Raw genomic sequence first — 17476 nt, 5'->3', positions numbered from 1 at the left:
GCAGCGACACTACGAGGCAGGTACAGGTAGTTCGACAGCTCCAATCAAACAATGTAGAAGCGGAAATTTAGGAAAATCCTAAATAAAATGATTTAAAGTTAGTGTAATTTAAACCATATTCATGTTTTCTCTCTTACCTTTCACCACCAAAATATGGAATGATAATAGCCTACATTTATGAAGTGAAAGTGAGCTTTCTAGATTTGAGTGATGCTTTTAAATCATGTATCTATTTTGGTTAATTTGATCTGTGAAGGTGAACGGAAAGGCACTGGAGCAACGAACCGCCCTTGCTGTCTCTGCCTGGCCGGTTCCCCTCTCTCCACTGGGATTCTCTGCCTCTAATCCTATTACAGAGGCTGAGTCACTGGTTTACTGGTGCTCTTCCATGCCATCCCTAGGAGGGGTGTGCCACTTGAGTGGGTTGAGTCACTGACGTGATCTTCCTGTCCGGGTTGGCGTCCCCCCTTGGGTTGACCCGTGGGGGAGATATTCGTGGGCTATACTCGGCCTTGTCTCAGGATGGTAAATTGGTGGTTGAAGATATCCCTCTAGTGGTGTGGGGGGCTGTGCTTTGGCAAAGTGTGTGGGGTTATATCCTGCCTGTTTGGCCCTGTCCAGGGGTATTTTCAGATGGGGCCACAGTGTCTCCCGACCCCTCCTGTCTCAACCTCCAGTATTTATGCTGCAGTAGTTTATGTGTCGAGGGGTTAGGGTCAGTCTGTTATATCTGCAGTAATTCTCCTGTCTTATCCGGTGTCCTGTGTGAATTTAAGTATGCTCTCTCCAATTCTCTCTCTTTTTCTCTTTTTCGCTCTTTCTCTCTTTCTTTCTTTCGTTCTTTCTCTCTCTGGGAAGACCTGAACCCTTGGACCATGCCTCAGGACTACCTGGCCTGATGACTCCTTACTGTCCCCAGTCCACCTGGTTGTGCTGCTGCTCCAGTTTCAACTGTTCTGCCTGCGGCTATGGAACCCTGACCTGTTCACCGGACGTGCTACCATGTCCCAGACCTGCTGTTTTCAACTCTCTAGAGACAGCAGGAGCGGTAGAGATACTCTGAAAAGCCAACTGACATTTACTCCTGAGGTGCTGACCTGTTGCACCCTCGACAACCACTGTGATTATTATTATTTGACCCTGTTGGTCATGTATGAACATTTGAACATCTTGGCCATGTTCTGTAATAATCTCTACCTGACACAGCCTGAAGAGGACTGGCCACCCCTTATAGCCTTCCTCTCTAGGTTTCTTCCTATGTTCTGGCCTTTCTAGGGAGTTTTTCCTAGCCACTGTGCTTCTACACCTGTTTTGCTTGCTGTTTGGGGTTTTAGGCTGGGTTTCTGTACAGTACTTTGTGACATCAGCTGATGTAACAAGGGCTTTATAAATACATTTGATTGATTGATATTCTCAGCTTTTTACATGTCATATATCTTACCTTTAATCTGAATCACAGACAGTGTTCTTTCTGTTCCCACAAAAAACATCCTCTCCCCACAATCCAATCAGGGCTCATCTGTTGACGGGGAGACGCATGTAACTGGAAAGACTTAATGAGAAGACGTCTCCAGGCAAAGTTTTGTCAGCTCACCCTGGCTTTGTCTAATTATCCCTTTTTCCACAGATTGGTGTCGGAATACACCTGTCTGTCCATCCTGGATTCCCTCCTCTGCCCGCGGATACAGACAGACCAACAATAATGATATCAAACTTTCCACGGACAGATGAGATTGGGAGAAGTCACAAATGGCGGCACCCAGGATGAATGAGGATGAGGTAAAGTGTCAGATGGTTTGTTAAGCTGCCCATCAAATTCTCTCTCCCTTTCAATGAGTGTGTGAAACAGACGTGGTTTGATTTCTCAGAATTATGCTGCTACTGAGTGGTGTCCCCCCCCCCCCCCTGAGATGTTAACAATGGATCCTTAGTGATCCAGAAGAGAGAATCATCCTGGGGCTATCCCTGGCACCCCTACAAAACCACACCTCACATCAGCTCTCTCTCTCTCTCCCACGCTCCATCAGCCTACGACTGGGGATGCATGAGGGTATGAGCAGAGCAGCCAAACAAGTGCAGGTGTTCCATTGACAGATACTATATGTTCAGGGAAATTGGCTCTTATTGTCTCTATAATGTGTTATTGTTTACCCCACATAGCACAACCGACCTATCATGAGAGAGATGGTTTGCTGGGCCTGTTGGTTGATGGTTGACACTTGTCTCTCCAGGCTACTTGCTTCTCAACAGAGGCCTGTTTTAACCCACCCCCACATGTCAAAAAACATGATTCATGTTCAAGCCACTTCTTGCTCTTGCTGCTCACCATTTTCGGTTGTCATAACACCTCCCCAGTGCAGTGGTGGGATATGTTAGGATTTAACATGTAGCTCAGACAAGTAGAGAAGGAGAGGAAGGGCCCCTACGAGCCCTTTGGCAGATTATGTGAGGCGTATTTGCCTCCCTTCTGAGGTCGTAGGGTCCTCACTGTTTGTCCTCTATCTTTCAGCCCTGGAGAAAGGAGGAGCTGAGTTTACCGGTCCCCCCCCCCCCCCCCCCCCCACACACACACACACCTGAGCACCACAGGCAGATACTGACACCTAGACTCCAGGTGTGGAGCATGCTCGCTTCACTCTGATTGACCAAGTCATCATCATGTGTCCATTTCAACCCCGCTCCTGCTAAACTCCCCTATTCTGTTACATTCAGGTACATCAGTCACTGGACCCACCTATAGGGAAAGAGACAAAGAAGAACTGTGTAGGTAGGGTTGAATTAGGGTTTGTTGTTGAGGTTATCAGGATAGGTCTAGTGTGAAGATGGATGGTGGAGATGTTTAGCCCTGTGTGTGTGGCATCTTTTCTGAACCACCAGTAAGACACCCTATTTTCTGATGCCAGCGCTGGATCCCTGGGGCCGTCAAAAGCAGTTTCCTGGAACTAGAGAGGATTTTGAGCCGGATCAGTCTCCCTCTCCTGGCTAGACACCATGGCAGCAGCACTGTTGTTAGGTGGAGGAACTCACCCGTCCCACTGAATGAGTCCCCTATGCCTTTGTTTTAAACATAAAGGGAAAATGATATGTTATTAAATCACTTATATTTAATGCACTGAACGATCCTTCTCAGGCAAAATAATACATTATAACTCTACAATCATAGCCCCGGAGAGACAAAATGAAGAGCCCAATTATGACGAGCTAAATTGCTTCAGGGCAACGATGTTTGGATACCAGTCATTTTTTGGAAGGCAACTGATCTTCTCATTCTCCTGAGGGAAATTATCAGTTTGTCTTTGAAGCCGTGATGAGAGGTTGAATGAAAGCAGATGAGTACCTGTCAAAAAAGAGAGGGAGAATTCATAAGGTCTCTGTGTCTATGTGGACCAAGGAGAGAGGTTCGACCTGCATTTGTTTCTGCTCTTTGGCTGTAATGGAGCACAGCAGTGTGTAGAGGTGAGAGGGGTGAGAGGGGCGCGCCCACCCAGAGATAGGAGGTGGTGAAATGACTGCCCTGAAGATACTGGTGAGTCTCTCATTCTCACTCTCCCCTTCTCTCTCCTTCTCTCGCCCCCCTCTACCTGCTGCCTTTCTGGCCTGAGAGAGCACAGGGAGCGTGGATCATGCAGCTGTCAGCCTCACACACACACACACACACACACACAGCCCTGTGGCCATACCACCTAGGAGTGGTGACACCTAGACCCCGGAGCATGTGCTGTCTCAGTGAGGATGAGAGATCATGTCCACCCCCATGACTGGATGACATGATGTCTCGCTGCACTCTGCTCTCTTCACCGGGCTCCTCACCGGGCTTCCCCTGCCTTCCAGTAGCATTACACAGTGACAGCTTCCTATCCACAGTCATGCACAAGGGTTTAATCACACTCTCATCATCAAGTCATATGTGTCAATGAGTCTTAAAATGTGGTTTTGAGGAAGTCAAAAGAAAAGATAGATGATAGATTGATGAATACTTTAATTGTGATACTGAAATGAATGAATTGGGGAATTGGTTTCGAACTAACACTTATGTGTCCACATATTTGATTATTATCCAATAATTTAGAGGTTTGATTTTACAGATATAGGATCTTAATTTGATCACTCTTTTGTTGCTAAGAATTTTCCCACACAGCAGGAAATGCAAATTTATAGTTTATTCAAGGTTAAAAAAGTATTCTAAAGTTTGTATTTTCCACTTTAAAATGTCAGACTTGATTTGCCCTAACAAAAAATGTATCAACCCTTACAAAAAATGTCCATTAATTAAAATCCACATAATAATTCACATGTCCTGTTGCTGCAGGATTATTTTCCTGCTGTAGCAAACTGGTTCATATAAAGATCCTACATCTGTACAAAAGGTCATCTTTCAACAACAACAAAAAATCTTAGTTTTACAATCAAATAGAATTTCAGGTGATACCACATGAATGTAAATATCCCATACAGTATGAATAAACATATGAGTTCATAGCAGCACCAGATGTAATGTGTTGAGAACACAGAGCTCTGGACCTTATCTCTATTTTCCTGTTCTGGACTTTGTTGATCTGGGAAAACTTTGTTTGTGCTTGTAATGGAGGTCAGGCCTACACTGCTGTGTGTGTGTGTGTGTGTCAAATTTGATTTGTCACATGCATCGAATACAACAGGTGTAGACTTAACTGTGAAATGCTTTCTTACAACGATGCAAAGTTGAAAAATAGTAACACAAGAAGAATGAAATACACAAGAATGGAGATATATACGGGGAGTACCAGTACCAGATCAATGTGCAGAGGTATTTGAGGTAGATATGTACATGAAGGCAGGGTAAAGTGACTAGGCATCCAGATATCAGATTATATATTATAATAAGAGTAAAATAAAGAACAGAGTAGCAGCAGCATATGATTAGTGTAAAAATGTGTGTGGTTATGTCGGTATGCGCGTGTATGTGAATGTGTATGGGTTTTGTGTGAGAGTCAGTGTAGTGTGTGTGTGTATTGTGCTTCTTTGTATTTGTGTGTGCACATCATGGAGCTGAGAGAAAGTGGGAGACAGGGAGAGTCAGATAGGGACGTATAAGGGGGCTTATTGTGGTCTCCTATCACCTTAGCTGCAGAGCAAACAGCTGTGTTGGTGCTTCAGGTGTTCCTCCACTGCAGCCATGGGGCTCATGGGAACAGCCTCCCCCACCAGTTTCCCAGCCCTCAGCAGCCCTCAGACATGAAGGAAGGGATTGCCAAGAGCTTACAAATGTAGGATCTTAATTTGTGCAAGTTTGCTCCAGCAGGAAAATAATCCTGCAGCAACAGGAAATTTGGATTATAATTAATGGACATTTTTTGTAGGGGTTGATGCATTTTTTGTTCGGGCAAATCAAGTCTGACATTTTTTAAGTGGAAATTACAAACTTTCAAAGAAAGTTCAACCTTGAATGCACTACACATTTGCATTTCCTGCTGTGAAGGAAAATTCTCAGCAACAAAACGTTGAGGAGGGGGTTGGGGGGCGAACACCGGCTGAGGGGATGGCTGGCATCTTCGGTGTGTGAAATGAATTCACTAAAGCAGTTGTCACCTGTCCTGCATCATATCTACTGTCTCTTTAAGTTTCTCTCCTCTGTGTACTTGTCTCTGAGGCCTTGGCTCGGTCTCCGATGCACCACATGGTCTCTCTCGGGGTGCTACTTCAACCCTGCACGGGAAGCTGCACTGTCTGAGACATGACCGTGTCAGAAAACAGTGTCAGAAAACTCAGAGTTATACAAAACACAAACACAGCATAGTAGGACTTTCATGAGTTCTACCTGTAGAACCTTCAGTAGAGCTCACTTTTGCCTCAAAGGTCATCAGTAAAATGCCCATGTCTCCTCTGCTGACACCCATGCTACAGCACAAGTTACCCTAACACCTATTTATATCCAGAATCATCAACAGACTCCCAGTCAACCACCAGAAATAACTCCCCATCCAGCCACCTATACTTCAGTGGTAGGCCCCTCCATAGAGGTACGCACTCAGCCCTGTCATGGCTCTAGGCATTGTATGTTCTTGTTGTGGGTTGAGCAATTGCATTAGTCATTTCACATTCCAAATTCCTACCCCATGCCGTATTCCCCAACCCTCTCTCTCTCTCTCCCTCTCTCCTTCACCCAATCCATCGCTCTGTTCATCCCTTCATCACTTCCATTTTGCCAGGGCTGGGGAGGGTGTGGCCTGGTTTGGTGGTTTGGGAATACATACTGATGCTATCCTGCAGTACCCTCTCCTTAGAGAAGGAAATGTGACAGAGACTAGACTTTTGACCCGAGGGTTCAAATTATAGGAGGGGACCTTGCTATATGAATGTATGTATCCTGGAGCAAGGTACCTAGCTACCTAACCCGCTACACTCCAGTTAACATCTGTTGTACTTGTACAAATAAGTAATATATAAACCTGAAAGTTATGTATGTTGCTATGGATAAGGGCATTCGCTAAGCAACGCAAATGTATCATACAAATGCATGCATCAAAATGTCCAGGCTCAGAGCTCAATTCATCTTCATCCATTAGAGCATGACACATTTCCACAGCCCAGCCCAGCATAGTCACCACCCACTGAACCCGGCCAACAGAGACACAAGGCGGATAGTGTTACTGCCACCGTCACCCTACATTGTGTATGTCATTCACGCCTCTGTTGTGTTTCAGGATGACAGTGAAGAGTTTGAGCACATCCAGCCTTCCTGGCCACCCTCACACACCCGCACATGAACACTGGGACTATAAACACACACGCACACCACTCTCATTATGCTAACCACAGGTGCACACACACACACATATGCAAAAACAATTATCTTCCCTCACCTTTCAGTCTGCACATAGAAACACAATCACACACACATGTATGTTACCACCCCATCTGAAGCTCCCCAGACTCCCAACTCTGAGCTGCCTCAGTCCTGTCCTTGGGGGCTTGTGCGTGAGAAGATAGCAGTGGACTCAGCAACCCCCTCCACTCAGGGCATTGGGGGAAATGAAGGCTTTAGGAGTTCATTATAAAACAACAACAGCAGCAGCAGGAGATCAGCCTCCTGGGCTCCAAACGATCCCCCGCGTCTCATCCTTCCATCGACTTCTCTCTGTTTATGTTTCTCTCCATATCTCTCTTTCTCCCCTCGTCCGGCTCGCAAGTCAACGACACATCCTTCCGTCTTGTCCTTGCGTTCCCGTCCTTTCTCTCCCACTCTCTCTCCCTCTTCACCCCCCTCTTATTTTATGTAATAAGGGTAAATATTGATAAACAGTCATTAGGTGGGGTCCTATATGAGCCAGCAGTCTGCTCGTGTCAACCTGTGACCTGTTGGATGTTTTAATAGAGCAGAGCTCATTATGTTGGAGCAGAGAAGGCTCATGTCTAATCACTGTGATCAGAGATAAACATCAAAAGCTCCAGGTCACAACACACTGTAAATGTAGCAATATCTCAAACAATAAGCCTCTGTGTGATTTGGTTCTCAGTGGAGAGCCTTCTCTCACAGGTATGAATATTTCATTTCTAATCATCAGTGTTACATATGACCTTTTGCCCTTTGAGGGGCGCACTGTATATTGAGGTCAAAGGGAGAAAAAAACATTCTGTAGACAACATTCTTCTGCATCATCATCTTTGACATCATCATCATTATTGTTGTCATCATGGCTGGCCTGTTGTGCCAGAGGCAGAACACCTGTATGTGTGCGTGCTGCTCTCCTCCCCCTGCATGTGTTGGGCAGTTGGTGGTTGAGAGTGATGCACTGAGACCACAGTCCTTTCAGATGAAAAGGAGGGCAGGGCAGCACAATCAGGAAGTGGTTTTGCTGGAGAGAGACTGCTCGTGTGTGGAGCTCAAGGCAGGTGTATGGCCGTGGCTTTTGTGACTGTGATTCTGTGATTGGTGTGTGTGTGTGTGTGTGTGTGTGCGTGCGTGTGTGCGTGCGTGCGTGCGTGCGTGTGTGTGTGAGAGACATACAGAGATAGGGAAAGGGAGACAGAAATTGATCAGGATGAAAGAAAGAGAAGTTACTGCCACAAAGCTCCCATTCTTTCATTTTAAGACAAGAAAGTCACATATAGAAACAGGTAACAAGCATGATCATTACTTATAGTAACTATTAAATGGAGACAAATATTTTTTTTTACAAATGTATATGTTGATTTATTTTAATTGCTTTTAAATAAGAATATACAGTATGTCACAATGTAAATAATATTGATACAGTATACAGCTATGACCAAGTTTAAAGGAATTGTACATTGATCTAAAAGTTTGACTTTAGTTTCATGACAGACACAAGGAAGTATTTGCAAGGCAAATAAATCATTATGATAATTGCCCAAAGACCTGATGAGGTAGAGATATATACGATTCCACTGTCTAATATGCTTTGAGCCTGATATGAGTTATATCCATGTACATAACTCTGTATCTCTGCATAAACAAGAAAATAAACACTGGCACAGGGAACTGAAACGATTGTAAAATATTGGAAACATAAATGGGTGCCTAAAAGCCCTAGGGGCAGATATGGACCTTCAACCCTAACCCACGGACAGACACAGAGGTCTGGCATGGAGAGCTGGAGGAATGGCGGAGTCAAATACGGCTATTTTCTCTGATTGGTAATTGAGAAAACAAGCAGCATGATTGGGCCATTTCAAAGACATTAGAGAACAAAGATGTGCCTGAATTAGACTGTAGAGAAAACTGTTTGATTTGGTCAGGGGAACACACTTGAAAGTACAGCACAGTGCGTGCAGACATGCCCACTTATAAATAAAAAATAGAGCAAAGTTCTTTACAGTGTGAGCAAGAGAAGAACTTTGCATAACCGTTTTTATGTACAGTGTTTGGAGTTTCCCTTAGTTTGAGTGCAATTTCCTTAGAATTTTTCCTTTACTGTATTAACAATGTCAAACATGTAGTATTATCATAGACATTCTCACAAGAGACAACAGGTCTACTTTACCACACAATAACCCTATGACTGCATTTAGTCATAAATTACATACTAACTAGCTATGATTATAGGCAACCGGCACTAACATTCCATGTTCAGACATCCAGTGATTCAATGGGACTTTTTAAGGTGTGTGGTGGATATCAGTATTAACCCAGATACATTTCTCACCTTAAAGCAAAGGAGTAAAGTACTATACATAACATGGCCAACATAAGTGCTTCATTTTTCTATTGAATGAACCCTTAGACTGCTCTCACAGCAAATAAAGAGACCAGCAAACAGCAAATGAGACAGCCAGGCAGACGGAGACAGAAGTCAAGAGGCTCTAGATTCCTTTTTGGCATTTTCTGGCGCTTTGGAAATGCTCTAAATCTTGATATAAGCACTACAGCATAGTAGCAGTTAGACAAACTGACTAAGGAACAGACCGACAAGAGGACAGGACCAATGGAACTGTCAGCGCTCCCACGGAGATGATGTTGCCAAATAATGATGGCGACCTACTGTTCATTCCAGTACCTTGTGAAGAGCCCATTCCCTGCCCATAACTGTCCAGCAAGGCAACCCTCTCTCCCTCTCACTTACGGTCTGTGATGTCAGTGCATTCAGTAAGAGCAAAGCAGAAAGTGGTCTTGATACTGCCTCATCTGAGGAGACAGCGCATGTTCGATTCCAACAAGTGGCAAACTACCAACAACATTATGACCTTGTTCCATTCCCATGCTTCCCAAAACAGTTATCAGTTCAGAACAGGCAGGTAAGGGTATGTTTAAAAGTCAAACCCTTCAATTTATCAAGAGTAATGTCTGAGTGGTTCTAGCCCTGCCATTTTGAATGTTCTCTCAGTGTGTTGCCGTTTTCCTCTCCCCATCTTTTTCTCTCTCTCTCCCCCTTTTCAGGTATTTTTGCAGGTGTACACTTCCTCCTCCCTGACACAGGTCTGGCACTCTACATGGCAGCACCAGCGCACCTGACAGTGGCAGGAGAGGGTGGTGAGGTGCATGGCCGTGTTGTAGCCGCGCCCGCAGCAAAGGCTCTGGCAGCTGGTGTCCTTGGCACAGGAGCGTCCGGCCGTGCCGGGAGAGTAGCGTGACGGCCTGCAGAAGCTGGGGGAGTCCTCCAGGAACACCAGGTCAGTGGACCGGTGGCTCTGGCCGTGGCGACGCGCCCCCGCCAGCTCCGTCTCCCCGGTGGCCTCGTTGGTAACACTCAGCACACGCACGGCCGTGTCGTAGCGGAACTTGAGCAGCTGCCCGGTGTCGTGGAACGGGGACAGCTGCTTCCAGCAGGTCCGCACGGCACAGGAACCGGAGACGCCGTGACACTTACAGGTAGTCTTCAGGCCACTCTTCACTGCCTGAAAAGGAAGGAGGGGGGAAAGGAGGGTGATGAGGAGGGAGGGGAAGAGAGTGAGATGTCAGTTTATTCAGTCTGATTCATTAGCTGGGCTCTTATCATTGGTGCCTATCGTTGGTGCCGAGCTTCAATGCCATACAACACTCCTTCCATGGCCTCCAACTGCTTTTAAATGCTAGTAAAATTAAGTGCATGCTCTTCAACCGATTGCTGCCCGCACCCTCCTTCCCGACTAGCATTGCTACTCTGGACGGTTCTGACTTAGAATATGTGGACAACTACAAATACCTTAGGTGTCTGGTTAGACTGTAAACTCTCCTTCCAGACTCACATTAAGCATCTCCAATCCAAAATGAAATCTAGAATTGGCTTCCTATTTTCCTTGACTTAAGCGATGTCATTTACAAGATAGCCTCCGACACTCTACTCAGCAAACTGGAAACCATCCGTTTTGTCACCAAAGCCCCATATACAGTGGGGCAAAAAAAGTATTTAGTCAGCCACCAATTGTGCAAGTTCTCCCATTGGAGAACTTAAATACACTTAAAAAGATGACAGAGGCCTGTAATTTTCATCATAGGTACACTTCAACTATGACAGACAAAATGAGAAAAAAAATCCAGAAAATCACATTGTAGGATTTTTAATGAATTTATTTGCAAATTATGGTGGAAAATAGATCTCACCCCGTGGGGTCAAAATGATCACAAGAACAGTGAGCAAAAATCCCAGAACCACACAGGGGGACCTAGTGAATGACCTGCAGAGAGCTGGGACCAAAGTAACAAAGCCTACCATCAGTAACACACTATGCCGCCAGGGACTCAAATCCTGCAGTGCCAGACATGTCCCCCTGCTTAAGCCAGTACATGTCCAGGCCCGTCTGAAGTTTGCTAGAGAGCATTTGGATGATCCAGAAGAAGATTGGGAGAATGTCATATGGTCAGATGAAAGCAAAATATAACTTTTTGGTAAAAACTCAACTCGTCGTGTTTAGAGGACAAAGAATGCTGAGTTGCATCCACAGAACACCATACCTACTGTGAAGCATGGTGGTGGAAACATCATGCTTTGGGGCTGTTTTTCTGCAAAGGGACCAGGACGACTGATCCGTATAAAGGAAAGAATGAATGGGGCCATGTATCGTGAGATTTTGAGTGAAAACCTCCTTCCATCAGCAAGGGCATTGAAGATGAAACGTGGCTGGGTCTTTCAGCATGGCAATGATCCCAAACAAACCGCCCGGGCAACGAAGGAGTGGCTTCGTAAGAAGCATTTCAAGGTCCTGGAGTGGCCTAGCCAGTCTCCAGATCTCAACCCCATAGAAAATCTTTGGAGGGAGTTGAAAGTCCGTGTTGCCCAGCAACAGCCCCAAAACATCACTGCTCTAGAGGAGATCTGCATGGAGGAATGGGCCAAAATACCAGCAATAGTGTGTGAAAACCTTGTGAAGACTTACAGAAAACGTTTGACCTCTGTCATTGCCAACAAAGGGTATATAACAAAGTATTGAGATAAACTTTTGTTATTGACCAAATACTTATTTTCCACCATAATTTGCAAATAAATTCATTGAAAATCCTACAATGTGATTTTCTGGATTTCTTTTCCTAATTTTGTCTGTCATAGTTGAAGTGCACCTATGATGAAAATTACAGGCCTCTCATCTTTTTAAGTGTATTTAAGTTCTCCAATTTCCACAATTGGTGGCTGACTAAATACTTTTTTGCCCCACTGTACTACCCACCACTGTGACCTGTATGCTCTCGTTGGCTGGCCCTCACTACATATTCGTCCCCAAACCCACTGGCTCCAGGTCATCTATAAGTCTTTGCTAGGTAAAGCACCGCCTTATCTCAGCTCACTGGTCACCATAACAACACCCACCCGTAGCACGTGCACCAGCAGGTATATTTCACTGGTCATCCCCAAAGCCAACACTTCCTTTGGCCACCTTTCCTTCCAGTTCTCTGCTGCCAATGACTGGAACGAATTGCAAAAATCACTGAAGCTGGAGTCTTATATCTCCCTCTCTAACTTTAAGCATCAGCTGTCAGAGCAGCTTACCGATCACTGTACCTGTACACAGCCCATCTGTAAATAGCACACCCAACTACCTCATCCCCATATTGTTACTTATCCTCTTGCTCTTTTGCACCCCAGTATCTCTACTTGCACATCATCATCTGCACATCTATCACTCCAGTGTTAATGCTAAATTGTTATTATTTAGCCTCTATGGCCTATTTATTGCCTTTACCTCCCTACTCTTCCACATTTGCACACAATGTACATAGATTTTTATATTGTGTTATTGACTGTTTGTTTGTTTGTGTAACTCTGTGTTGTTGTTTTTGTCGCACTGCTTTGCTTTATCTTGGCCCGGTCGCAGTTGTAAATGAGAACTTGTTCTCAACTGGACTACCTGGTTAAATAAAGTTTTTTATATATATAAATAAATACATCTGGACAGTTTCCTGCAGGGTGGGTTGGTGGGGCGGGGGTCAGATGGTATGGGGCTAGTCATCATTTAGTTTAACTCAGTATGAACGGTTGAGATGATGGATTAGGGAGACTGTTCGGCATGCAGTATTTCATTCACCTGGCGTCTCGCATTTAGACAGCGCCTGCGGATTCGTTTTTTCAATGTGTTGAAACTAGCTCTTTCTCACTGCTTCTCTCCTCTCTTTCTCCTATGAAGCCTGGGGCATTAGAGACAGGCATCACAGACAGACAGCAGAATCTTTCCACCTTGTTCTTTGTGTGTGTGTGCGTGTGTGTGTGTGTGTGTGCACGGAAAACGATCATAAGAGTTTAAAAAGCTTAAATAGTTAGAGAGTTTGGGTTAGAAGGCCAAAGGATGGTGTCCTGCCTTCGTTCAAAAGTTCACTGAGCTTGGTGGTGGTGGGGTGGGGGTACCAGCGCTGAGGCACTCAGCCAGAGAGACTCTAACTGGGTGGGGGCCAGAGACAGGTCATGCGGCATGGGGGTCATCCTTACGGGGAGGGGGAGACCCAGGGGCTACTTCAGGGTTGAAGAGTTCTGCCGAGTTCCGCCCTACACAGGTATGAACCCCTCAGGGGCATCTCAGAACATTACTGAGGGATGAGGGTTAGAGGGGGGGTGTTGTGAAAAAACAACCACCTCCGGGTCTCTACTGAGCCAGATAGGTGGAAGGTGAGGAAAACACCACACTCAATAAAGATAAGATAAGATAGACTACTTCAGTTCATCCTGTTGTTTTTATCTCTCCCTCGCTCTCTCTCCCTCTCGTCTCTGAAGGGCCTGCTGCCTCAGTTTGAAAGGTAAAGGGGAAGAGCCTTGGGGCTGGCTGTTTCTAAGCTACACAGAAATACACACATAGTGTTACCGTATGAACATTGTGGATTTATGGAGAAGAGCACAGTTCAGCGCCATACAGTAAGTGGAAAAAATGCTTGCTCGTATATTAAAAGAGGCAACAGTTATAATTGTTCTCTCTGACGGGAAACCTTTAATTTTCTGTGGGCCCGCACAGCAAGCTTTATCATGCCTGCCTTGGAACACCTGGCTACAGGGATCTGACAGCAGTCTGTCTCCTCTCCTATCCCTGGTACTTGCTGCCTCCCTCAGCCTCAACCAGCCCAGGCCCAGTAGCTATCTATCCACCAGGGCTACAGGAAGGGAGACACCATGCAGGGGGAGTGGACTTCTGGCACTGGATGAGATATATGGGCAAGGAGTCAGTACGAGACCTGGTAAAGTCACACAGTCCCTGCTGCCTCTGTTTGAAGAGTGCATTGTATGGTAAGCAGTGTTGGGGTTGTCTTTTGCTGGTAGGTCTAAAATTGAGCTGTTATTGGCTGATATGTTTATGATGCTTGGGAGGAAACTACTCACTACTGGCATAGGCTTACACCTTTCTCTTTTGAAAAAATGTACTTATGCCACAATAGTGTCACTCACAAATGCTTAATGGGCTTCTTGTTGTTTTGCTTGAGTTTATGCACATGTCAACACTCACTCACTCACCCGGATTCCAACGTTAATGTTGTGGGAGTCGATCTGCGCCCTCAGGTCTTTGCTGACCCTCTTCTGGCCCAAGAATTTCTTGAGAAATTTGGTGCTGTATTTCAAGTTGTCACCGCAGACACCCCACTGCCATGCCTCGCGATGCTGTATTCCTGGGGAGTCATCGCACGTGCACCTCTCCATTCGGCCTGAGCTGCAAGCTTTTGCTAGTGCGTGGGACAATGCCGCTGAAGACACCGCAAGAAGAAAGGCCGTCTCCTTGAAGCCTGGAATAGACAAATGACATCAACAATTAATAATAGTCTACAATAAAAAAAATGTAAATGTTGTTTACTCCACGTAAATTGGCTAGGCCCAGACATGCAAAGTCTAGACTATCATCCAAGCTCACGAGATACATATTTTGGTTACATTCTACTCCCATGTTTCTACTCCAGTGTTCCATTTAAAGAGTTGTGTCATGATTCGTCTGCTGACTGTTCCCGGTGGTTTGGTTTCGCACTTATTTGCTTAGCCCAGAGACATCGCTATGATGTATTTTAATCCAATTAACTCTTATTTTGACTAGGAAGGATTTTTCCCCCCCAGATGAAAGTGAGTAATCACGCCGCCCTTTTCCTCTGGTAACTGGGCGGGTTTCCGAGATATAAATAACCACTGGGCCCTCGTAGGCCCCGCCGCACCGGGCTTTTTGGCTCTTCAGCCCTTAATTAACTCCATGCTGACCTGTTCATGGCTCTTCGTGCTGATAGCATAAGCATGCTCTAAAATGATTTTATAAGGGGTGGAGTTTTTTGTTGTTGTAGGCTATAGACTAGAGTTTAGCCTGGCTCATTATTTTGAGATCACTCACCTACCCCCACAACAGTCAATTTATCAATTCAATATACTTACATTTTCAATCGATTGCATTGTTGCACTTGAGAAATCCTTTGCACCATGAAGTAGTAATTTGAACCTTACGATATTCACAACACAACATCAGTCTAAGCTATTAGGCCTGTTTACTTGCTTCCCATGATGCGTCCCTCCAGATGGAAATATTTCCCTAATATCTCTCTGTGTGTAAATACATGGAACTCTGTGAATTGATGACATATTATTGCACCTCTTTTCAGAAGACTTCCGCGGCCGTCCAAGCTACAGTTCCAGCGCTCGTTCCGGAATTGATAGCGGCACTCCAAGAGGCTGAGGCGCACTGATTCACGCAGCGTCTCCGCCAAACCCGGCTCACGGCGACACAGTCGTTTCTGCCTACGGGCCAGTGTCATCTGCTCGCATTGTTTTAGGTGAGCTTTTCCCGTTGGGGGTTCATTGGAGAACGGGGCAGGCAAAAAGACCAAGGGCTCTCGGCCTGTCAGCCTTTCAAAGGAGACAAATGTATACATTCAGTGCGATATAGTTATCACTGACGTTACCAAATTCAAAAGGAAAATGTCATATAAATAATCTTATCAAGAAAATATAAACCTATAAACCTATAATACCTATAAATAATACCCAACGTTCTGGTGTTCCTGGGAATAAAGAAAACATGTTGTTCCAGAGTCATTTCTATAACATGTGTCCATAACAATTACATTTTGTTTATAGAGCCATAGCCTATAAATAGAAACAATTAGGTATCGTTTTTGCTGACTACAAGCTTTTAACAACACACTATACATAGGTATACGCGCAATTAAGTATAAACGTCATATCAAAATGTCTAAATTTGCTTCCAAAGTAAAATTACGCACATATCGGCCTATATTTGACTTCGTCTGTCCTACCCACATGTGCCTAATAAAACCACATAATAATGTTAAAAAGGAAACTGAGTGTAGGATTCTAATTTTAAAATAAAATATTAAAACAAATCTGTTTATGCATGAAATTCGCTCCCTCATACAAATTTCGACTATTGCCAAAAAGTGAGAGAATTGAGGTAGTGCCAAACTCGAGAGGTCAAGAGACCGTGAGAAACCATTCACACTCTCAGCAAGTCATATATCATACAAAGGATATCTTAAATATTCAAATATTCTGCTCTGAGACGTATTTGGCAAATTCATAATTATCAATAATATTATTACAATTTGTAGAGGTGTCATAAGGATGTAGGCCTATTTGAAAAATTGTCACACAGCCTTGGAAACTAGCCTACTTTGTTTACTTTTAGATAGCAGAAAAATGCAATCATAAGTAATCTCTGTGGACTTGAACATCCAAACAAGTCAACATTTACAGTCCTACATTATGGTTTCGTGCGTAATTGCGCACGATAGTCATGGAACGCTGGGCTTCCATCATATAGGCAGGCAATGTACGTCGCATCACATGCATTATTTCCTACAGACATCGATCTGCTGTATATGTTAGAAGTAAGGAAAAGACCATAAATCTTCAGAGACAAAACAGTAAAAGAGTTGTGGCTGACCCAAAATATGCTGCAGTGTGCGAGAGGAGGATACAGAGCTCAATGAGTCGCAGTAGGCAGGCAGTCCTTGGGAGCCTAGAGCACATGATGACGGGTCGACGCTGCTCTTCATCTCGCTGATTCTGCACTGGGAAAGTCTGTGCCGTCTGGCAGGCTCACCTCCTAAGTGGCCCACACAAACTTCGGTCCACTGCGGCAGGCGCGGTCCCAAGGGAGGCAAGGCCTCTGGGGAGCGCATCATCGTGCCACACGCCCATTGGACTCCCTTGTCGTCCCGCCCCAACCATGGAAACGCCCCCCACTTAGATGGCAGTGACAGGTAGCAAATCTACCTGGCTGTGATGAGCATTCGTCTGGGTTTTGTCATTATTGTGCCACATATTCAAACTTGCTGGTGCATTTTCATTCTACCCACTGACAGATCTACTGTGCCATGTTTATGGGGGATACACCAGTGGCAAGTGTATGGGCATATACCAGAATAACTATAGGCTATAGGATGTGGCTGACTATAACCAAGTGTGCTCCTTTAATAAGTTCTGTAGCTGCCTGAGAAGGTAGACATAGCCTACAAATACAAAGATGTAGATACACTTGTTATTGCAAAAATGGATCTTGGATTATAGGTATAGGATTACATAGGCATCTATTAAGCAATACATACTTTTATACAGTTGAATCTCCACCATTGCTTGCTGACTATTTTCCATTG

The 17476-nt window shown here is 44.8% G+C and overlaps 1 protein-coding gene across 1 annotated transcript; it reads right to left on the bottom strand.

The window, feature by feature from the left end:
• Positions 1-8146: 8146 nt before the first annotated feature.
• LOC110538222 (protein Wnt-9b) lies at positions 8147-16967 on the bottom strand. Its single transcript, XM_021624892.3, has 4 exons — positions 16765-16967; positions 15454-15707; positions 14346-14611; positions 8147-10335 (listed from the first exon to the last, which is right to left on the bottom strand). The coding sequence occupies exons 1-4, from the start codon at positions 16848-16850 to the stop codon at positions 9874-9876; spliced, it is 1068 nt and encodes a 355-aa protein (XP_021480567.1). The 5' UTR covers positions 16851-16967; the 3' UTR covers positions 8147-9873.
• Positions 16968-17476: the final 509 nt, after the last annotated feature.

Source organism: Oncorhynchus mykiss, chromosome 12 (genome assembly GCF_057628025.1).
Source record: "Oncorhynchus mykiss isolate SJ-2025 chromosome 12, ASM5762802v1, whole genome shotgun sequence".
NCBI lineage: Eukaryota > Metazoa > Chordata > Actinopteri > Salmoniformes > Salmonidae > Oncorhynchus > Oncorhynchus mykiss.
This window is presented reverse-complemented; position numbering and strand designations above follow the sequence as displayed.